This window comes from Protomyctophum parallelum (assembly GCF_964188405.1).
Source record: "Protomyctophum parallelum genome assembly, chromosome: 7".
NCBI lineage: Eukaryota > Metazoa > Chordata > Actinopteri > Myctophiformes > Myctophidae > Protomyctophum > Protomyctophum parallelum.
In genome coordinates this window covers 47758720-47783451 of record NC_139705.1, presented here as the reverse complement: position 1 = coordinate 47783451, position 24732 = coordinate 47758720, and the positions used below count along the sequence as shown (strand labels likewise).

General features: G+C 42.1%; 1 protein-coding gene across 1 annotated transcript; it reads left to right on the top strand.

Moving 5' to 3' along the window:
- Positions 1 to 1021: 1021 nt before the first annotated feature.
- On the top strand, positions 1022 to 23400 carry LOC310861130 (voltage-dependent L-type calcium channel subunit beta-4-like; the record flags this gene model as incomplete). Its single annotated transcript, XM_083768462.1, has 14 exons — positions 1022 to 1108; positions 2342 to 2434; positions 16223 to 16342; positions 16465 to 16587; positions 16755 to 16870; positions 17645 to 17724; positions 17873 to 17892; positions 19137 to 19214; positions 19764 to 19822; positions 19988 to 20088; positions 20682 to 20833; positions 21649 to 21744; positions 22474 to 22644; positions 23371 to 23400. The coding sequence occupies 14 exons, from the start codon at positions 1022 to 1024 to the stop codon at positions 23398 to 23400; spliced, it is 1326 nt and encodes a 441-aa protein (XP_083624588.1).
- Positions 23401 to 24732: the final 1332 nt, after the last annotated feature.

Genomic DNA, 24732 nt, shown 5'->3' with positions numbered 1-24732 from the left:
TTTCACTTAATTCAAATATCACTTATTTTTTTGTTTTGTTGTGATAATCCTCTCTACTATAGAGTGTGCTGACCATATAAGGAGTTCCTCCCTGTTCCCAGTTAACCCCTGGGGGTCAAAAAACCTTAGGTTTCGTTTTTGGCTCTCTATCCTGAAAGGCTTAGGTCCCAGCCAAAAATGAAACCTAAGGTTTTTTGAGTGAAATCACTGAATATACCTTTAATGGCAGTTTCCAGATGAAGCGCACCTGCCTTTCTTTCTTAGTTTTCAAATAGTTGTAGTGGAGTATAAAGTACAATATTTGCCTCTGAGATGTAGTAGAGTATAGAAATACAAGGGTTATGGTTAGCGTGGGCCAGAGCAAATGATGAGGCCAACATTGATTGGAGCCTATAGCTAGGGCTATTGCAGTAAAGTGCAGATCAGTAAAGATCCATAACAAACAGGCTAATGGTACATTGGTATTGCACCTTGGCCCTAGCCCATGCTATGTTGTCATTAAATGCCCACCCCTGAAAAAGAACAATATTAAATATTTGTCATCATTAAGCCTTTATTTTGGAATCCGAGGACCGGAAGTTTTTATGGCTTATTTTAGCTGGATTGACGGACCTCAGCTGAGAGAGAGAGAGAGAGAGAGAGACAGAGAGAGAGAGAGAGACAGACAGAGAGAGAGAGAGAGAGAGAGAGAGAGAGAATGAATAGGCCTGCTCGAACGTCGACGCTTCAGCCGTATCGGATAAATTAGCTCCCCATTAGTCTCTTATTTTTTTTTTCATAATACATTTTTTGGGGGCATCATTAGTCGGACAGTAATAGCAATATTCCCGTTTCCACATTATTTTTGTCACTGCGGCCCAACCTCCCCCCCGCCCCCTCACCGCCCCTCTCCCCCCCCCCCCCCTTTTTTTTTTTTACCGCATCTCGATGTATTTTGTATCGCTCGTTTCTTCCAGTAGGAACAACTCCATCATCACATCTATATGTGCTGCTCGCCGCCTCCCTCCGCTCCTCTCAATAGATGGTGCAAGTCAAGATGTCCAAGTCGTCTGTAGACCCTCTGTCTGGCGGCGTCGAGACCGTCTCTCAGTCACACTATAATTTCCAGGTAAGTCTCCGACTCTCCGTCCTTGTCTTCGCCCCCCTCCCCTCCACCTCTACCTCCACCTCCAGAGCGAAAGTGCAGTTTAAAATAACGGTCCTGATGCTACTTGTTGTCGGAGCGAAGCAACATAAGGCGTCGCGTTAAGCAGCGGAAAAAGGGGAAAAGGCTACTTTTTACCTGCAGATTGATGCCAGTGTACGGTCTTCTTAATGGGATGCAACCCAACCAAAACAAGGACACCGTTTTAGGTTGTTGTTTTAGTCCGCAAATTGGGCCCACGAATGTATTCTGCATGGATTTATCATTTATTCCAATGCTGCCCCCGCATACAGCCTTGTGTAGATAGACATATATATGTATCATATCGTGGACCGTGGATTAATTTACTCAGGTTGTTAAAGGTGAAGGCCATGATCGACTCTCACCTGTAGCCTATAGGCTACTCTTCATTTAATAGGCCCTTAACGGACAAAATGATAGCCTGGTGATAGCAAATGATAGCCTTAATTGGCCCCGTAATGGATGGACTTCAGGACTTGATTTAAGCTGTTACATTTTTTTTCTTTTAATAATGTACAATTGCTTGCTGCTGTGGCGCTATAGCTACACATAACACCTAGCTGCCACCCAATTTCTATATATTAAAGCCTATGGCAGTCTATATCATGGACCTAAAAGTTGGATATTCATTTTCAGATATCTTTGAAGCAACAGAATCCTGAAATCTGTTACTCTGTTGTCGTCTTTTTTTTTTTACCCATTCGTGTAAGTCTATTTGAGATGTGTCCCTCATAACCTTATAAATGTCTGTCCCCCATAACCCTTAATGTCTGTCTGTCTGTCTGTCTGTCGCTGTCTGTCTGTCTGTCTGTCTGTCTGTCTGTCTGTCTGTCTGTCTGTCTGTCTGTCTGTCTGTCTGTCTGTCGCTGTCTGTCTGTCTGTCTGTCTGTCTGTCTGTCTGTCTGTCTGTCTGGCTGTCTGGCTGTCTGGCTGTCTGTCTGTCGCTGTCTGTCTGTCTGTCTGTCTGTCATGCATCATGCAAACTATAAAGCTCATCTATGCACGTGCAGTGTGACAAAACAGGGGAGGTGTTACCCCCCCTCCCCACTCCAATCTCTGAGAGAGAGAGCTCAAACTTCTAGCCTCTAAAAGTTACATAGTTAAACGTTAACTTTTCTCTATTGCATTAAATAGGCTACTGTGAACCGTTGTGTTTCTCTTGTGTCCCGTGCACAGCTGCCCAGGAAGTTACCTAAGCGGAAGAGTCGATTCAAACGCTCAGATGGCAGCACCTCTTCGGACACCACGTCAAGCTTCATCAAGCGGCAGGTGAGATTCACAGCTAATAAATAGCCTTGGGTTTTGTTCATGCAATCTGAACAAAGTGCTTCTATGTCTCATTCACTGGGTTGCATCTAAAGATTTTTAGAAGGATAGAACATCCACTGTATGCTGTTTATTAGTGTTGAATGTCTGTTGTGTTGCGTTACACCACGGTTAATTTCCTATTTGTTGACTTCCGCCTGTACCACGCACTGTACAAAAAAGCATATGGCGATCCGTGAGCTTCAGATGCTGGTGTTTAAGTGGTACCGTACAGCTATTGATGGATGGATGGATGGATGGATGGATAGGAAAGACAGACAGACATTGAATTTGTTCATATTTTTATTGTCCTGGTGTCAATGTTGAGATTGTGTTGCAACTTCCTTTAGGTTAGTCCTTCTGTCCCAACACATTGTAATTGCTCTTTTTGTCCAGGAGAGAGCAGTGGATTCCATCCAAATCCCAACCCAGCCCAGTCAGTCAGTGTCTTAATTACTGTAGTGTTTTGAGGTCAAGTATACACTAGAGAGGTAGAGATCTGGAGATGTGGTTTTATTTAAGAAAACCTCTCTAAAGAAAGAAAGAAAGAAAGAACAGTGGCTCCCAAACTTCTCTGGATCAGGGCCCACTTGAAAAACTGTAAAATAGTTGTGTTGGTAGTTGGTCCACCCATCTGACCACTTAACACGGCAGTGTGAATTTTCAGAACACGTTTATATTTACATGGTTCTCTAGAGGTTCTCGTGCCTTCGGCATGCTCACATCTAGCACTACACTTACACTTGCACTGCATCAAGGCACGTGTCACATTTAGGATCCATTGGAACACAGGTAGCCCTGGTCCAAGGCTTACAGCGAGCCTCTCTCTGACGCCTTGTGGAAGTACCTTCCACAGCCCTCTGGTCATATTTCCACTCCCGTGCGCTGTTTTTCTAATACCAGCAAATAAACAAAACGACGTAAACACTCACCGAAACAAAGCCTGCTAGACCTTGGTAAAAGTCTATTCTCGAACCTGGGTCCCCAGTTTCTCTCTAAAATGCACTTTGTGCCATTTTACTAACGCAATGTACCCTGAATTTAATGACGGTAACGCTATCCTACACTCGCGAACCGCCAGTAATGTGATCCTGGCGGTTCGCGAGTATAGGATAGCGTTACTCAGTTAAATTCAGGGTACATTGCGTTAGTAAAATGGCACAAAGTGCATTTTAGAGAGAAACTGGGGACCTGAGACGCTTCCCAGGTTCGAGAATAGACTTTTACCTAGGTCTAGCAGGCTTTGTTTCGGTGAGTGTTTACGTCGTTTTGTTTATTTGCTGGTATTAGAAAAACAGCGCACGGGAATGGAAATATGACCAGAGGGCTGTGGAAGGTACTTCCACAAGGCGTCAGAGAGAGGCTGTAAGCTGTAAGCCTTGGACCAGGGCTAGAACACAGGGTCCTTTTTCTGTTTCCTGAATCGCAAAAGCCAATACTGCTCCTTCCCGACGATGGGAAAACAGCAAAACACAATACGGTGTTCCAAACTAGTTGGGAGGTACAGGAGTTCTGAGAAAAGGTTCTGGGGCCGCCCATTACAAGATCTGAATAACGTTGATTTGTAGTTATATGCCCTACCTTTTGAAAACTTCTAAAGGAGCATGTAGCAATTGCACTTAGGCCTGACTCAAACCTTCGCAACAGATTGATGTATAGCTGATGCGTGAGACTTATTGACTGATGCAAGCTCGCAATTCATTTCCAAAGGAGTCACATGGTTTGACACAACATTTTTGTTGTATGAGGGGGAGGGGGGGGGGGGCAGTCGAAACACAGCCGAAAGCCGTACAACAAAAATATTGTGTCAAACCATGTGACTTCCATTGGAAATGCATTGGGAGCTTGCATCAGTAAACAAGTCTCATACATCTAGCATGCATCAATGTTGTATGCTAGATCGAAAGGTATGAGTGAAGCCTAAGTGAACACAATTCTTGGCTCATGTTCGGGGGAAGGAAGCCTTGCGGGCAGGGTGATATTAGAAATTGCATGTACTGCTGCTGGCTGGGGCGGCACCCGTCAGTGGGGAGTGTTTGGCAGGAGGAGAACGACGAAGGCTCTACGTCCTCCCGGTAGGGGCCTTCGTTTTGAGAGTTTGTCGAGTGACTATTTTCTGCGGAAGCTTTCCCACAATTACAGAAAATACCACCCCCATTCAGATGCTGTCAATGAATGCATACTGACCTATCGATGAGCTCAGTAAGTGTTGCCGTGCCGAACGCCGCGAAGCTCGCTTGAGCCAACTCAGTGCCGTCCGAGTTACAACCCGATAATCACAGATTAGTAAATCATGTTTTGGGGCGAGAGTGTTTTCCCCAACTGCTACTGGCCGTGTCTCTGTCCCGGTCAAAACAGTAGCCATCATCAACCCACAGAATAACGACAAAACACCTACACCTACCCACTGAGCATTTGTTTGTCTAATATTCATCTAAAGGGTCGTCTAAAAACGGCGTTGATTAGCGGTTGTTTTGTCTATACAGACGGTCTATATATAGACGTTTAAACAACCGCTAATCAACGTCCGTTTTTTATCGCTTTTTTAGATGCACGTCTAATAGCCATCTATTGCTCAGTGGGTAGTATATCTTACCTACTTAAATAGTATATCTCACCTTCACTGACCAATCAATAGTCTAATTATATGTGATAATGTCCCTGTGAGACCATTTTTAGCAGTTGGAAGCAGTACAGAGGCATGGTTAAGTTGAACCAGACAGGAAACACGTCAAAGTAGATTCACCATTTATTGCAACAAATGGTATACAGTTAAACTTGGCGTTAAAGGCTCTGCGCTCAAAAAACAGAGAACATTATCAAAATCCCCCATGGGTAACAAGAACAGCACACAAAGACAGTTAATGAGATTAACTTGAATCATGCAAACTTGAAGCATACAACTTGAATGCATTTCAACATTAATGTCATGAATCGGATTAGAGCAATATCAATGTTGAATTCTAGTTTACTTTATCGATATTGAATTCTAGATGACTTAAGAGCCATGCACTGTATGCAAATTCCAGTTCAATATTCAGTTTATACATTTGAGCAATGCGTAAGCAGTATATTGACATTAATATTTAGCTTGAATCAGCAGACATATTTCCCAAGTATTTGAGACTATGCCAGACTTGAGATCAAAAGGTGGAGGCTGGGGTGGAGGAGGCAAGCTTTGACAACAGCCGTGCGGCAGCAGTGCCTGTGATCAAGAAGCAGCTGTAATAGTGAAGCAGAAAGCCATATTAAAAGAACGCTCTGCTAAGAGCGTGAGCTCTGATTGGAGTACGTACAGTATGAATGAGTGACGTCATGATCAGCTGAGATGTGAATGAGAATCAAAACTGACTGACAGCTGATTACAGCTATAGGGCATGCTACTCATATGTCCCTATATAAACTAATGCGGTGCTTCATATTCATTCAAACCAAAAGATACAACATGGACAAATTATGTCACACCCTTAGCCTTGACTGTTGACATTGTGATGTCCAACCTTTCACACACAGTTCAGACGCCAGCCTTTTATACACAGCTGAAGGCTAACGAGCTGTTCCAGTTAAAGGGGTGCGTTCCAAATCCAAAACATACATGAACATACAATAAAGAATAAATACATAAACCCACATCAATTATGTCATAAAACAATAATGAGTCTGTCCCTTTTCACACTATATTACAACATGTATATCATTAATAGAAAAAGCACAATCTCAATCCCCCTCTGACATCCTGACTATGGTCCAGCCCAATCTACTGAAACACACCATGGGTACTGTTAAACATTCAAACTCTACAATAAAAACTCACACTACATACATAATATTCACTCATGTGAACTGTGCAGATTAGTAAAATTGCAAATGTGCTGTGCAAATGTCATTCAATACATATTTGTTATTCATTTTGTTACCCTTTTGGACATACAAGGTTTTCTGTCCTCCGACAGTGAAGGTATTATTTTATTTAGTTTTGTAAAAGAATAAAAACCTCAGCTAAAATGAAGCACCATGCAGCCCAGCTCCATTAGCACGGAGTTCACGCCGAGGGGAGGTTAGTGGAGCAGTGTACCTGAGAACCATTAGTGTGAGAGCAGGGAGAGAGGAAAAGAGCTGAGCAGACATCTTATTCAGAAGAGGGACATTAGTTATCCTGATTAGGGGCTCCATGACAATCTTCCCAGATTCCGAGAGAATATTGCACAGTCTTAAAATATTCATGAAACTCATTTGCAGGCCTTCTTTGGGACCAATGATTTGGTGATGTGTTGATTTTCGTGCCAGCCTCTTTTTTGAGTGGTGCAACCACTCCCTTACGGAGCTTTGTGTGTGGCTGGCTGGGTAGCCTGCTGGGTAGCTGGCTGGGTGGGTCTGAGCACGAAAATAGCACGGTTGTTTTTCACCACATGTGCGCAACCTAACACACACACAAACACACACATATTAACTGTATATGAAGGAGCCATTTCTGCCTGTGTGTGCCTTTAACCCGTTTGATGGGCGGGTTCACCATGGGAGGGTGTGTGTCACACAGGAGTGACTTATGAGAACACAGGTGCAACAAGCCAGGTTGAATGGTTTGGTTAGGTATGGGCACAACAGGCTATGATCACACGGTTTTTACCGTATCATTGTATTTGCATAACTAAAACTGCTGTATTACAAAATGTGTATAATAAATGGGAACCTCACCCTACAGCAGTCAATGCCTGGACAATATATTACATACGCGTCAAAAACAGTTTCTTCATGTGCCCAGCCGAGAGGCCAAGTATATAGTTTAAGCTTGCCTCTATAGTATATATGATTATTTGGGTGTGCCAGTACAGTAGAGGGTACAGTAGAGCGACCCCCACACGGTAACTGTCATTTTTCAACCGTTTCGGACGCGGGCAGCACGCCGGAACCGGATTTTACACACACACACACACACACACACACACACACACACACACACACACACACACACACACACACACACACGACTCCATGTTCTACAGTATCGTTGCTGTCGGGCAGATACCCTTATGTCCATATTTAAACGTTGTGTTTTTACGTGAATTAATGGCCTACTTAATAATACCACAGTGTCACACAGAAGCATTAGAAGTAGCAGAGCCACAAGATTGAAACGTGGTGCAAAGCGACACGTTTTCAGTTCATAGATCTGCGAGTTTTACCATTTTAGAATTTGAATCTAGAAAAGTAATAGTTTTTGAACATATGAGGTGGTTTCCACCCGACAGAGACATCGTTGCTGTCGGCTGGGAAATATGCCAATAAATTATACCGAAAATAGCCTAGCTCGTTAGCTATTCTTTCAGTATACCTTTTGCACAACACTGTACGATGAAGGAGGGCATTCATGTACAAAAATTCATGTAATAGGCATACTGTATAATCTGTGGGTATCGCTGCAAAAACTGTTTCAACATTTCAAAAATAGAGCATGCATTCATATTAAGACTGTTTCAATGTGATTGGGGTGGAGCGGTGAGTTATGACTCACTTCTGCAGTGGAATACAATGAGCTGTGTGCTGCTACAACTGTTGATGTGCTGTGTGTGCTATGATGCAACACTGTTGACAGGGACCGTGTGTGTGTGTGTGTGTGTGTGTGTGTGTGTGTGTCAGTGTCTTAAGGAGGTAAAGAGACAGAAATAGGACTCAGTTGGCTCTGATCAAGTGAGCCAAGTGATAAAATGACGTATATATACTGTATATCTTTACAAAGAGTGTGTGTGTGTGTGTGTGTGTGTGTGTGTGTGTGTGTGTGTGTGTGCATGCGTGTTTCACTGTTGCGTGTGAGAACCCAATTTATGCTTTGACTTTACAGAAATAGGCTCACAACGCATCACAAATCCTTGTAGAATCGGCTATTTTCGGCATTTTCGTCTCACGATGGAACATAAACTGGGCATGGCTAAGGGGGAGGAGCACGGGAAGGGGGCAGGTACTGAAGGTTTAGGAAGGTAATGTAGGTAGAAGGTGTCGGCAGTGTGTGTGTGTGTGTGTGTGTGTGTGTGTGTGTGTCCGGCTGCTCCAGTGTGTGTGGTATCATTGGGATAAGGGATTGGTACCGGACCGATACAACATGTAGTGTAGAGGGGGAGCAAGGACCAGGTCGAAAGCCAGACAGCATCACTACAATGAGTAAGTAACAAACTGCCCCTCTTGATCATACACTACAGCATCACACACACAAAAAAGCATCCAAAGTATTGTGCTATTTTTGAATTCGAACCCTGAAAAGTAACAGTTTGACACATTGCTGACCTAACAAGTATAGTCAGACATGCGGACGCATGTCGGACTAGCGCCTGCTCCCGTGCTTGCGGTTATGGTTAGGTCAGGGTTTGAGGTGGGTTGTCGTTTGTCGGACCAATGACTAGTCTAACTAACGTACTGCACCAGCCAGAAATAAAGCTTGTAGATTGGCTATTTCTGGCAAACGTTCCCCCCCCAGAATAGGGATGCTGGGGGTTGTTCAAGTGGTTAAATTCTGCTGTGAGTTGTCTGTTTAGCTCTCCGTCTGTCGCTCTCTCTCTCGTCTTTGTTCGGCGGCTGTTTCATTTATTTTGTCTCTCTGTGTCAAACATCCTTGTCACTTCAACACATTTGTCTTCTTTGTGTACCTACTGTATACTGCTGCGCCTGCACCTCATCTTTGTGCTCTTATACTGTACATCACTCGTTTATTGATATCGTTTCTCTCTATTGCCATTCATCATTCTGACGTTCTGCCAGCTCCGAGCTCTGCGGACTGTCTAGAGCTGCAACAATTATAATTTTTAACTGCAATTTAAAAAAGCTACAATCCGGGACTTCTTTTAATGAGCAGAATGATAATGTTAACCTAGTCTGTATGGTAGAGCGTGTTTAAAGGTGCCGTAAGGGGGTGCATACTTAGTTTAGACTAGTCATTGGTTAGACATGGGTTAAGGTTAGGTTTAGGTGTGCTGCCCCGTGGGAGGTTAGGTTTAGGGTGAGATAGGTTGTAGTTGTAGGAGTCATGACTGGTCTAACCAATGACTAGTCTAAACCAAAAACTGTCTAAACTAAGTACTGCATGTATGTGATATGTGACTGTGTTGGTTAACACATTCAGACCTTAGGACGTGTACATATGTCATATTTACACCACTGCTACTGGGGTGTCATCCCTCTTGACGACAGCTCAGTTTGACATGCTGACAAACTCCCAACTCAAAAGAACCGAAAGGGGGAAAGAAGAAGGCTCTAAAATATCAGTGTCTCTGCTGCACTGTGTAATCCTTATCACTACAAACTCCCGGTAGCACACAGCCCAGCTGTGCATCACTCATCAATCACTGACTCCCCGCAGGTGAAACACATCAGTCATTATCAGCCTGTTACTGTCAGCCGCATGACATCTCAAACCTTTTTGTGTCAAAGACCCCCCAAATTTATATATATTTGGTGCGTGGACCCCCATCTTAAAATGTTTTGTGCCAGGGACCCCCAGAAGAGAAGATTTGTGTTAACCTTTTTGCTGCTATGTACATTTATAAACGTAGCTAGGCTATCGGTACCTACTGGTGCTATCTACGCGTATGTTCGTATAGACAACCGTATACTCCATATATGAAAGCGGCGACCGTCCGTTTACCTTTTCGCATTGCTCCGGTTACTATGGAGAGCCTCCTTCCCCACCAGCTATGGGATTTTTAAATCCAGCTCCATTGAGCCTCCATTATAACAGGATTTCCAAAGCGCTGTATCTCAAAAGGTTCGAGCGCTGTCCATGGTGAGCCGCCGCGCACCTGATGATCGTAAATAATTTGTGAGTTTGTACCGCATCGTGGCATAACTGGTTGTAATGCTAGCTAAGGGGTAAACACTATGCTCATAACAAAGGCCCCCACCTTCCTGAATAACCCGGAAAGGAAACAAAGGTTGCAGAGTTAGAGCGGACGTGTGATTTTTGTACTTTTTGTGTATTGTATGTGTCTATGGAGTTAACATTACTCTAATTGACCTCTAGGTGTGGTTAGAGGAATATAGAGCACCGAAGTCTGACGTCACTTTCAGTAGAGGGCGTCAGTCCCCAGGTTCATGTATTTGTTTAGTTGCATTGAAATCCCCATTGAGGCGATTTTAGATCGCCTCATATAACAACTGTGTTTGAAAAATAAACATGTCATCCCGGCCGCTTCACTCATATGGATATGAAGAATCAACTGACTGAGAGAAAACGCTAATGTTACTGCTGCTGAATTAGTTAGATTTTAGCTAGAAGCAGACTGTATCATTATATGAGTGACTGACTGTTGCAAACGATACAGAGACACCTCCCTAACAATAACGCCGAGACAGCTTGTTTATTTTTGGACCACAACGCTTATAGTAGACGATATTAAGATCACCCCATGTTATTCTCCATAGAGAAATTACTTCCGCGAACTAGGGGAATTGTCGGGATGAGCGAGTTACGTCAGGACTTCGGTGCTCTATAGAGGGTATGCGCGTGACATCAGCATCCTACCCGGACGTTATGCGGGAACGAGTGGCAAAAAACTACTTTTCTGGCCTTGACAGCCCACACACCCAAACAGAAAAGTCCTATCTGATTGCATTAAACAACGTTAAACTACATTAAACTCACTTTGCCGAGTCACTTTTCCACTCGATTTCCCATTCACTTCATGCATGCGCAATTGCGCATACCCTCTATTCAACTAGTGGGTGTGGCCACCTACAACATCATTTTAACACTTTCTGTACACTTTTTGGGAAAAATAACTTCCTCCTAGTATAATCAATGATCATAGTAGCCTACCTGATGTCAGGTTTCTTTTGTTTGGGGGGGAGGGGGGGGCACTCCATCTTTAAAACAATTCCAAATTATTCAAAAGTTTCCAAACATTTTCGATGTTTTTCGATACATGTTCAAAAATTGCAGATGTACAAGCTTGAGCTGTAAGCTTGTATATCTGCATTTTTTATATATCTTGGAATATTCGGACTCTGCAAGGGAGGTAACTGCAGTGTCAAAGGAGTAGTTCACCCAAAAAACGACTTATTTTCTATCAATTGCACACAAGGCTAAATGGGTTAACAGCAAGGTACCCACTCGGCTCTATACAAACCAACTATACTGTTACCATTTAGACTTTAGAGCATATAAATATATGACCATCATATCTTCCCAACCTTACGGAGCTGTGTAGTGTGTACTCCTGATAAAGCAGCTACTGAACGGACCTCACTCTGAGCATACATCTGCCTCTCACCCTCTGTTGCTTCACCCGCTGATAAGAGTGGAAGCGGGTGGTTGTTTCATATCGTCTCTGTTGGGTTGAAACCTCATACGCCTACAGTATGTCCAAAAATGTTGTCCAAAGGATGTTTTGATGCTTTTGGGTGATGTACGGTATGTTGTAATTGAGTATGATCAAGTAGGGCGTTCATTTACGAAGAAAACCCCCCCCACAAAAAGATGAAATATGGAGATAAGAGGTTTCTGCCCGACAGCAACGATATGACATTTTATTGTTGTCAAACCTCATCGTCCTCCACAGCTTAAAGACCACTGTTTATTATCTTTTCATCGGTAACCATCCCTCTGTTCCCCCCCCCCCCCTCTCTCTCTCTCTCTCTAAGCTCTCGGTCTCGATAAGGCGCACACGCACGCACGCACACACACACACACACACACACACACACACACACACACACACACACACACACACACACACACACAGCATTAAGTGCACCGTCTCCCATTTCATATTGACATCTAATCTTCCTCTTTGGACGTTAGCATCATCAGGATCTGTGTTTGTTTGGGGTCTGAATGTGAATGCAATACATGCAACACAAGCAAACTATTTACAATTTAGGCATTTAGCAGATGCTCTTAATCCAGAGCGACTTACATTAAGCAAGAACAAAAAGCACAACAAGTTAAAATATGGAGAGAAGACGTTTCTGCCCGACAGCAACGATATGACATTTTATTGTCAAACCTCATCGTCCTCCATAGCTGAAAGACTGTTCATTTTGCCCTGTGAATCACTGTAGTCTTTCATCTTCTCCCGTCACAATCTCTAACGCAATCTCAAACGCTTGTTTATAGTTCTTTCCTAAAGCCTGAAAATCTGTTCCTATCCGCTAGCGACATGCATACACAACAAAGATGTTTATAGGGCTGTCACCAACAGCCAATCTATAGAAACTCACACCGCCACACATTGTTAGCTTATAGCTTTGCTATTGGTTTTACTATTTTAGAGAAAGTTCTGATTTAAAAATGTCTTTATGAAAGTAAAAGTGTGTCTTTATAAAAGTCTATATATTTTTTAGTGTTATACAATAATGACATACTGGACAATAGGAACACCAAGGTGAAAGTGGTTCATTTTCTTTCTTCTCAGTTGACAAGATGAATAACTGATGAGAATGTTGCCATGTTTCTCTGCATGAAATTAGGTTATCGTTTGTTTTGTTTACTCTTCTGCTTTCAGTATTATGCTGGGGGCGTGTCTTTAAATGATAAATGATAGCCTGCAGAATTCGTCGGTGTCGGGCAGAAACATCGTATCTCCATATTGCAACTTTTTGTGCTTTTTCATAAATGAACGGCCTTTACCGTGTCTCACGAAAATAATGAAAATTGCCGATCTACAATTTCACAATGCGTCACATTGTGAGTGTGTAGACAGGCTATTTTCACTATTTTGAATAATAAAAAAGGAAAGGTTTTGGACATACAAGGTTTCCACCCGACAGTGACAGAGTGTAGTTTGCTAATGAGGAGAGAGAGGCTCCTCTGAGAATAAACTGTAGGATGGAGTGTGTGTGTGTGTGTGTGTGTTTTTTTCACTGCTGCATTGTGGGGGGATGATGATGGCATGGATTTGGGCCAAGCAGGAGTGTGTGTGTGCGTGCACGCGCGCAGGAGAGAGAGAGAGAGAGAGAGAGCAGAGGAAACGGGGTGCCTGCTCTGTTCTATATTTGGTCTGTCAGAGATTTATTGTGTATTTTACTGTCATTTCACAGTCAAATTTAATCACATCAATTGATGTAATCAAATAATCGACATATTAATCAACAGACTGATCAAATAAATATTCAGTAGTTGTGGGGGCAGCAGTGGCTCAGAGGTGTAGACACGACAGACAGGGGTATAGTCTGTCTTAGAATCAGAATGTCCTAGAATTAGAATGTCCCAGGTTCAATAGAATTAGAATGTCCCAGGTTCAATAGAATTAGAATGTCCCAGGTTCAATAGAATTAGAATGTCCCAGGTTCAATAGAATTAGAATGTCCCAGGTTCAATAGAATTAGAATGTCCCAGGTTCAATAGAATTAGAATGTCCCAGGTTCAATAGAATTAGAATGTCCCAGGTTCAATAGAATTAGAATGTCCCAGGTTGAATAGAATTAGAATGTCCCAGGTTCAATAGAATTAGAATGTCCCAGGTTCAATAGAATTAGAATGTCCCAGGTTGAATAGAATTAGAATGTCCCAGGTTCAATAGAATTAGAATGTCCCAGGTTGAATAGAATTAGAATGTCCCAGGTTCAATAGAATTAGAATGTCCCAGGTTCAATAGAATTAGAATGTCCCAGGTTCAATAGAATTAGAATGTCCCAGGTTGAATAGAATTAGAATGTCCCAGGTTCAATAGAATTAGAATGTCCCAGGTTCAATAGAATTAGAATGTCCCAGGTTCAATAGAATTAGAATGTCCCAGGTTGAATAGAATTAGAATGTCCCAGGTTCAATAGAATTAGAATGTCCCAGGTTGAATAGAATTAGAATGTCCCAGGTTCAATAGAATTAGAATGTCCCAGGTTCAATAGAATTAGAATGTCCCAGGTTCAATAGAATTAGAATGTCCCAGGTTGAATAGAATTAGAATGTCCCAGGTTCAATAGAATTAGAATGTCCCAGGTTCAATAGAATTAGAATGTCCCAGGTTCAATAGAATCAGAATGTCCTAGGTTCAATAGAATTAGAATGTCCCAGGTTCAATAGAATTAGAATGTCCCAGGTTCAATAGAATCAGAATGTCCCAGGTTCAATAGAATTAGAATGTCCCAGGTTCAATAGAATTAGAATGTCCCAGGTTCAATAGAATTAGAATGTCCCAGGTTCAATAGAATTAGAATGTCCCAGGTTCAATAGAATCAGAATGTCCTAGGTTCAATAGAATTAGAATGTCCCAGGTTCAATAGAATTAGAATGTCCCAGGTTCAATAGAATCAGAATGTCCCAGGTTCAATAGAATTAGAATGTCCCAGGTTCAATAGAATTAGAATGTCCCAGGTTCAATAGAATTAGAATGTCCCAGGTTCAATAGAATTAGAATGTCCCAGGTTCAATAGAATTAGAATGTCCCAGGTTCAATAGAATTAGAATGTCCCAGGTTGAATAGAATTAGAATGTCCCAGGTTGAATAGAATTAGAATGTCCTAGGTTCAATAGAATTAGAATGTCCCAGGTTCAATAGAATTAGAATGTCCTAGGTTCAATAGAATTAGAATGTCCCAGGTTCAATAGAATTAGAATGTCCCAGGTTCAATAGAATTAGAATGTCCCAGGTTCAATAGAATTAGAATGTCCCAGGTTCAATAGAATTAGAATGTCCCAGGTTCAATAGAATTAGAATGTCCCAGGTTCAATAGAATTAGAATGTCCCAGGTTCAATAGAATTAGAATGTCCCAGGTTCAATAGAATTAGAATGTCCTAGGTTCAATAGAATTAGAATGTCCCAGGTTCAATAGAATTAGAATGTCCTAGGTTCAATAGAATTAGAATGTCCCAGGTTCAATAGAATTAGAATGTCCCAGGTTCAATAGAATTAGAATGTCCCAGGTTCAATAGAATTAGAATGTCCCAGGTTCAATAGAATTAGAATGTCCCAGGTTCAATAGAATTAGAATGTCCCAGGTTGAATAGAATTAGAATGTCCCAGGTTCAATAGAATTAGAATGTCCCAGGTTCAATAGAATTAGAATGTCCCAGTTCAATAGAATTAGAATGTCCCAGGTTCAATAGAATTAGAATGTCCCAGGTTCAATAGAATTAGAATGTCCTAGGTTGAATAGAATTAGAATGTCCCAGGTTCAATAGAATTAGAATGTCCCAGGTTCAATAGAATTAGAATGTCCCAGGTTCAATAGAATCAGAATGTCCCAGGTTCAATAGAATTAGAATGTCCCAGGTTGAATAGAATTAGAATGTCCCAGGTTCAATAGAATTAGAATGTCCCAGGTTCAATAGAATTAGAATGTCCCAGGTTCAATAGAATTAGAATGTCCCAGGTTGAATAGAATCAGAATGTCCCAGGTTCAATAGAATTAGAATGTCCCAGGTTGAATAGAATTAGAATGTCCCAGGTTCAATAGAATTAGAATGTCCCAGGTTCAATAGCCAGGTCCTCCTAGTGTCCTATATAAGACACTGAACCCCTACAGTCAGTAACTGCTCCAGAGTAGCAGGATGATTGCCATCAGTGTGTGAATGTGAAGTACTTTTAAGGCTTTCAGAAAAGGACTAGAAAAAGGTACCATATAGTAAATGCAATCCATTCACCGTACTTATAGTTACCATACATACAGCAGCAATAAATTGTTACTCTGCTCATCAGACCTCTAATGAAATCTCTCTGGTTTCTTTCTCTTGGTTGTGGTTCTTGTAGTAGGGGTCTGGCAATTCCCAGACCCCCTGTTGAAGACCCCTACTCTAATTCCTTATGTGCCTCTCGGTTCTGGCACAGGGCTCGGCAGATTCCTACACCAGTAGACCCTCGGATTCCGACCTGTCAGCCGAGGAGGACCGCGAGGCGTATCGGCGCGAAGCCGAGCGCCAGGGGCAGCTACAGCTCGACCGAGCCAAGGTAGTGTACTTATGATTTACATTGTGTGTGTACGTTAAAATCGCTTTTGCAATGTGTGACATTGGCTGGTAATCCAGTCTAGCGTTCTTTCTTCTTGTTGCCATACCTTCCTGTGCCTGCAGTCCAAACCTGTAGCGTTTGCAGTGAAGACCAATGTGAGTTACTGCGGGGCTCTGGATGAAGAGTGTCCTGTCCAAGGGGCCGCCGTCAACTTCGATGCCAAAGACTTCCTGCACATTAAAGAAGTAAGTGTTGTTGTTAAGTTGCTGCTGTTGTGTTGAACCAACAAAGGTCAATTGACTGATGGACTGTTGTGTTGAACCAACAGAAGTTTAATAATGACTGGTGGATTGTTGTGTTGAACCAACATAAGTTTAATAATGACTGGTGGATTGTTGTGTTGAACCAACAGAAGTTTAATAATGACTGGTGGATTGGACGTCTGGTGAAAGAGGGCGGTGACATCACCTTCATCCCCAGTCCTCTACACCTGGAGGCCATGAGACTCAAACAGGAGCAGAAACAGAGGTGTGTTACAGAAGGGCTGTACCAGAAACAGAGGTGTGTTACAGAAGGGCTGTACCAGAAACAGAGGTGTGTTACAGAAGGGCTGTACCAGAAACAGAGGTGTGTTACAGAAGGGCCTCAAATGGTCTCTATACACAGCAGCCGTACTGGAAGCAAACTGAGCCTCTTACTTACTTCCTCACAGGTGTTACCAATGATACTAAAGGAAGACTCTGTCTGTTCCATTTAATGTAGCTAAGTGGTTCTCAAACTTTTTAATTTCAAGGACCCCCAGTCCCCCATAACCACTAGAGGACCCCCAGTCCTACATATCCACTAGAGTGCACACATAGAAACATTTGGTTTTCATTTGTACGCTCTGAGTTAAAGGCCTATTCATAGTCGGGATTTTCGGTGGTGAGGTGACCACCGCTCCGGTGGTGAGCTGACCACCGGAGCTGAAATAACGTTGAGCGGTGGTGAGTAAAAACAGAGAGAAGGGCTGGAGCGGTGGCGGTGGTTTGCTCTTCACCGCGGCTCGTGATGTCATGTTGTAGTTCTGTGGTCACCTAACCACCGAAAATCCAGACTATGTATGAGCCTTAACCCTAACCTCCCCCGGGGCAGCACACCTAAACCTAACCCCAACACTCTCCCGACCCCCAACGCACCTCGGACCAATGCTCCTTCGAACCAATGCTCCGTCGGACCATAGTATGCCTCCCCTGAGATCATGAGATGTTTGATCATTTTAGTTCTGTGTTCTACTGCTCTGTTCTATTGGATGCATTGCAGGAAATCAGGGGGCAACTCCTCTAGTCTAGGTGACATGGTGACTGGGAGCTGGAGAACCACACCACCCTCTGCAGGTGAATGTAAGTAACTACAATACCATATCCTTTCCCCTCAAATACCAAGAAGAAAACGTGTTTTCTTTTTTCTTCCTCCTAACCTACTTTGCCCCTCTGACTACCTTACTACCCTCTTCCATTATTAATTTTGACTGTCTTGTTTTCACACAAGCTAAACAGAAGCAAAAACAGGTAGGTTGTCCTAAAGCAAGCTGTCTCTCAATAACAGAATAAACCTGACTTTCAACTTGCATTCAGGGGTGTCATTTGGGGGTCCCAAAAGGGAATAGCAACCCCCCCCGCCCCACCTAGCATTTAGTCTCATATTCAGTTAGTTTCCACATGTTCTCCACCTATATGTTTTTACATTATTAATCAGACTAGTAGGGCTGTCGCAATCATTACATAAACGCCTAATCGAAATAATTTGAGATTATCATTATGTTGTATACATAATCATTTCCATGTTGAATAATGTTCATATATTTTTCAAACCTTAAAAAAAAACAGTGTAAATAAAATAACATCTCAATGTGACGTGTTTTGAGCTTGTAGATTGGCTATTTCCACTATTCACTATCTTTTAAGTATAGAGCTATTAAATGATCTAAGTTATTTGTCATATATGCCCTGTGCAACTTTAGTGTTTTATGAAGCCAAAACGCCAAACAGTAAATGTATTTTCGAGGGCCTCCTATATACAGTTTCTGACCCCACACGTCTCAATATTTGCCATTGACAGGAGAAATCACGTCAAAAATGTCCACCAAATATGACGTAAATTAATAATTGTCCAATGAATGGACAATTTTGAGTGTTTGTGTAAACACGAACATTATGTAACACAAACATTGATGACAAAGATGAGGACGCAAATTCTGATTGGCCGGAATGAGGTGATGTACGATGATAAGAGCGGCCCTCACTTCACACGGGTGTGATTTTTTTTATTCATAATGTTCCAGCCACGTGTTGTTGTTGTTTTGTTTTGTTTTGTCTGCAACCGTACATTCATTAGCCACGTTCCACCTATTATGTGCATGTCATTATAGGCAAACAATTACAACAATTTTTATTTGTAGTTAAATGATGACCCCTGTTTGCATTAAATGGTCTATACATTCGTCTCTGTCGGGTGGAGACCTCATTATGTCCAGAGCTGTTACTTTTCCGGATTAAAACTGAAAAACATGCAGCGCATCATCTGCTACTTTTGATGCTGTTGTGTGACGCTGTAGTAGGATCAATCAGTGCGTTACTCAATATACGAAAAAACACAAGTTAAAATATGGAGATAAGAGGTTTCTGCCTGACAGCAACGATATATTATATGGAGCACATTTGGCTTTGATTGAATGCCCAATCCGTCAACCTAACCCCCCTCTATCTCTCTCTCGTGTACCTCCATTGTCCTTCCCCTCATTATTTCTGGGCAGGAACACATCCCTCCGTATGATGTGGTGCCCTCCATGAGGCCAGTGGTTCTCGTGGGACCCTCGCTGAAGGGCTATGAGGTCAGTCTCACCACCCCAACCCTCCCTCTCGTTCTCCTCCAGCAGACCTACAACCAGCTGCAGCCACGTTCAAAAATATCATCACTTGTCGGGTGGAAACCTAAAAAAAAAGAGAAAAGAAAATAATCTGTGATCCAGTGTAGAACAACCAATCTATGGCACGTTGCATTACTGTTACACGTTGTGAGCTTGTAGATTGGATATTTCCGCTACTTTCACGTGACACACGTGTTCGACAAAGTAAAGTTCAAATATTGAGATACAAGGTTTCTGCCCGGCAGCAAACATATTATTCTGGACACGGCTGCATTGTCTCTGAGATCTATTCTACACTAACAATAATGATGAGTTATACTCGTGATTTGGTTAATTCATTCAGCTATATTTAGCCTCTTGTTTGTTCCCTGGACATTATCATCTTTTGGTTGATCATCAAGTACAGTATGTGACAGTATTTGTGACTCACAAATGCTACACAGGTGACAGATATGATGTATATATGATGAAGTATGTGACAGTATTTGTGACTCTCTTCACCCTACTACACAGGTGACAGATATGATGCAGAAAGCACTCTTTGATTTCCTCAAACACAGATTTGAAGGAAGGTCAGTAAAATAATGGGTACAGATTGTTTGTTTTAAATAAAAAATGTCATACCTTACGCCTTACAGTTTACACAGAACAAAGTAAATGAGTGACCGTGTTTTATGTTCCACAGCTGGTTTCTTTCTCTCACATGACCTTATGTGGACATTTTCTGACATTTTCAGGATCTCAATCACACGTGTGACAGCAGACCTGTCTCTCGCAAAGAGGTCTGTTCTCAACAAAAGACCCATGATGGAGAGATCCAACACTCGCTCCAGCCTAGGTAAGACCCATGATGGAGAGATCCAACACACTCGCTCCAGCCTAGGTAAGACCCATGATGGAGAGATCCAACACTCGCTCCACCCTAGGTAACGTCTGCATAAAACTTGTGGATTCAAATTTCTCGTCGCCACGACAGTCATTTCATTCATTTAGATTCCATAGACTCCAACATGTCTTGCTCTTGCCTAACTCTTGGGTTAGACAATAGTCGATCTACATTAAGCTCACAGAGCTTATTTTTTGTGCGCGACACGGCACGCAACCAAGTATAACTCAGACATAACCTTAACCCTAAAACCAATGTGGTTGGTAAAGTCAAGCCGTACAGCAATAATATTTATGTTAATTTAAGACAAAACTTAACAACCTAACAAAACTTTTCAGTCTTGAGTTTTAATCCATGAAAACTGCTCACATAAAACATACAAGCTATTATCTAAATGTCTAAAGTGTAAACGCGCCAATTTTGTACCCCCCTACCCCCCCACACTGTCCTGGCTATGTGCAATGTAGCGGAGGTCCAGAGTGTAATGTAATGTAATGTAATGTAACGTAACGTAACGTAACGTAACGTAACGTAATGTAATGTAGCGGAGGTCCAGAGCGAGATCGAGAGGATATTTGAGCTGGCCAAGACCCTGCAGCTGGTGGTGCTAGACGCAGACACCATCAATCACCCGTCACAGCTGGCAAAAACCTCCCTGGCACCCATCGTTGTCTACGTTAAGGTCGCCTCACCAAAGGTACAGTATATGACAGTGCAACTTATACTAAGGCATGCAACTACTGTAAGTATGCGTAAATCGGGCCAGGGGAGAGAAAACACAGAAAAAGACAACTTTATTAGGATTAAAACTACAACTTTGACATGCACGTATACACTACTACCGGTACTTGAAATTCAACTAATGTGGAAAAAGTAGTAATGCCTATATATGTCGTAATTTGGTATTTGTGTAAAGAATGTTATGTTACAGTATATCGGCAGATATTTGACCTTGTGTTTTTGTCCGTAAATGAAGGCCCTACTTGATAACAATAATAAACGTTATTTGTATAGCAGTGCACCTTTCATGACATGAAATGCAGCTCAAAGTGCTTTACAGAGCAATTAAGAAAAAAAAGGAAAAGCATAAAACATTAAATACTACAGCATCGCACAAAAGTATCACGTGGCATGTTTTGAGCTTGTAGATGTATGACCTTTTTTGTTTTTCGATTTAAATCCTGAAAAGTAACAGTTTTGGACATAATCAGATTTCCACCGGACAGAGACAATAATATACATTTTCGGAAATCAGCGCATGAACAGCTAAATCAATAAAGGTACAGTTGGACAGTGCTTCTCAAGAATTTGTTGAAGATGTCATTAAAGCTTTTAGGCAGACTGCAAGCATGCCAGATAGGATTCTAGAATGTCGTTTTTGGATCATTGCACTTACCTCCTTCCCCCAGGAGAGGGAGACAAATGGAGATAAAACGTACAGACTGGTAGCTTGAACTCTTTTGTTGTTGTGTATCTTTTGACCCATGTTGCTTTGCTCTCGTTTTTCCTCAGGTGCTCCAGAGACTGATCAAGTCCCGGGGGAAGTCTCAGAGCAAGCACCTGAACGTGCAGCTGATGGCTGCTGACAAGCTGTCTCAGTGTCCCCCTGTGAGTGGACAAATTAAATCACACATGTGTCATCTCACCAGACACTGCCACAAGAGACATATCATTGCTGACTGTCGGGCAGAAATCTCATCCATATTCTAACTTTTTGTGCTTTTTCGTAAATGAACGCCCTACTTGATCATAATACCACAGCGTCACGTTGAATTTTAATCCTGAAAAATAACAGTTTTGGACATATGAGGTTTCCACCCGACAGACTAATAGTTTTAGTTTTAGTTTTAGTGTGTGCAGGTGAGAAAAGAAACCCAGGGAGGGCTTATATGTGGTTCTCGCCAAAGTTAATATACAATTTAACAAATAGTAATATACAAATAGTAAGACAAAGTAATCAAACATAGGTATGGAAAATAACAATAACAAAAACAACAAGAAATACATTATTTACACTTGTGAAGTGTGTGTGTGTGTGTGTGTGTGTGTGTGTGTGTGTGTGTGTGTGTGTGTGTGTGTGTGTGTGTGTGTGTGTGTGTGTGTGTGTGTGTGTGTGTGTGTGTGTGTGTGTGTATGTGTGCGTGCGTGTGCGCGTGTCTGAGTCTGAGTATGTCTGAGTATGCACAATAAGGCTACATTACGTTAGAATCAATTGGAGAGGGTAACTTCAAGAGGTTGGCCTAACTCTCTATGTAATCATTTCTAGGACATGTTTTTGCTGTCATTTATTTATTTTATAGCAGTGTTTCTCAAACGTATGTTTTGTGTCATTTATAGGATATGTTTGACATCATTTTGGATGAGAACCAACTGGAGGACGCATGTGAACATCTGACGGAGTACCTGGAGGTGTACTGGCGTGCCACTCACCTGCCTGGCACCTCCCCTCTCAACCCCCTATTGGAGCAGCACCTGATGACCCCGCCCTCTGTGGTCTCTAGCCTACAGGTGGGTCCCCCTGTAATAGGCAGCATAGAAGGCACAGAGAGGTGAATGGAGGCCCAGAATAGAAGGTTGACTTTGTAATGTTAACTATAGAAGGTCAAGGATAAGCCTGATTTATCAATGAAAGCAGAAAAGGTTGAGAACCACTGCTGTAGAACAGTGGTTCCCAAAGTGGGGTCCGGGGACCCCCAGGGGTACTTGAGGGAGTTCCAGTGGGGACCCAGCTAAATGATAAGTTTGGAAACAAATGAACCCTTATGGGTCTGTAACTCAGAGTGTACACAAATTGAACCAAATGTACACTCTCTGAGTTAAATTAACTTTGATTTGACTATATACATTGGGGGTTTCAGAGATAGAAATGTCATTAAATGGGGGTCCGTAGACTAATGCATGTCAAACTGGGGGTCCTTGAAATTAAACGGGTTGAGAATCACTGCTAGAGCTGTAAACATCTTCTCATATGGGGGTCCCTGGCATGTATTTTCTAATGGGGGTCTGTGGGCCAATTTGTGTCAATTTGGGGGTCCTTGACATGAAAAAGTATGGGAACTACTGCTACTCCTATTTTGAATGTGCTGTGTGTCACTGTCCTTACCTGTGGGTCGTGTTCCATCTCAGATTCTCACTCCTGTTGTCTTTACTTTGTATCTGCATTCCCAGTAGCCTACTGTATGTACAGTATGTCTGACTGTCTTCTCACTCATCCGTTGCTTAACGTTTTTGCAGTTTTCTGAAACACAGGAATTAATTGAATGATCGCGTACAAAACGGGGTGAGTAGTAGGGTTTATATAATAATATGCATTCTCCACCTCCCCCCCAACCCCAACCCCCCCCCCCCCCCCCACGCCCCCCCTTACACCACCTCCCAACTCACCTCGAGCCTCCGGCCCACAACAGAGGGGTGGATCAGTGAATGAACGTATTTGTCATTCACTCTGTGGAATCCCGGTCATATATATTAAATTACAACTGTGCTTTTATATCTTCTTCACTCAGTGCATCCTCGTCTTTCCTTTGCCCTAGTTTGTCGTTCCTCCCGGTGAACTGTTCACTTGCTACAAAGCTTTCCTTGGGAGAAAATTCACAAAGCACCTTCATCTCAGGAGGGACACCTTGTCTTCTGTGACAACTTCATTTTTTTCTTTTGTTATTTCTGGGGCATTCAAACAACCCCATATCGGCTGTTTTTGCATAGCGCTGTAATTCGGCAGTGTATAAAACAGGGCTTAAAGGTAGTGTAAGTGATTTTTGTTGGTAAAAATAAGTGTCTCGTTGCTATAGAGTGTTTGCCCTTTTAAACAGGAAATGCTTTTTCAGGTCGGGACACCAATTTTATCGAGTCAGGATATAGAACAGGATATACAGATTAAACAAGTGAAATTGGAAGTGGTGACACAAATCAATGAGCAGACAGAATTGGAAGTGGACCACTATTCAAAATTAAGCTGATAAATGGGTACTCTCTCCTGATTAGTTGAAATGTGTCACCGAAAATGTATTTTCTGCTTATTAAAGAGTTATATAGAAGAAAAGAAACGGGTGGGTAGTTTTGTTTTAACCCCAAAAGATCACTACCCTATCTTTAAGTGTTTATATATTACAGATATTATCACTAGTGCAGTATTGGAAGATGAAAATACAAGCTGTGGGACTGAATTCGCTGTCTTGTAACAGTGTAATTGAGCCTCTATACCAAGCATGCTTTGTGAATGGCACCCTTTCACAGTGGCATGCACCGCAATCTGGTATGGAAACGCTCTCTAACGGCAAGCACTAATAACCAAGAGATGTAATGAATGCCTAAACAATATCACCTTCTTAAATTTGTTTGGAATTTAAGATTTGTTTTTTATTGGAACTATAATGCACAGTTTATACAATATAAGTTAACTTAAAGGACAAGACCACTTTGGTACAGGTTTTGGTTGTGTAGTTACCTTGCCATGATGCAACTCCAAAGGTGCACGGACAATAGATCAATAATAGTTGCTCCATTGATTAGAAATTAAATTGATTGTACGGTGAAAACAACTCTCAAAGTCACTATTTTAGTACGCAAACAAAGACCATCACAAAACTCAGTGAT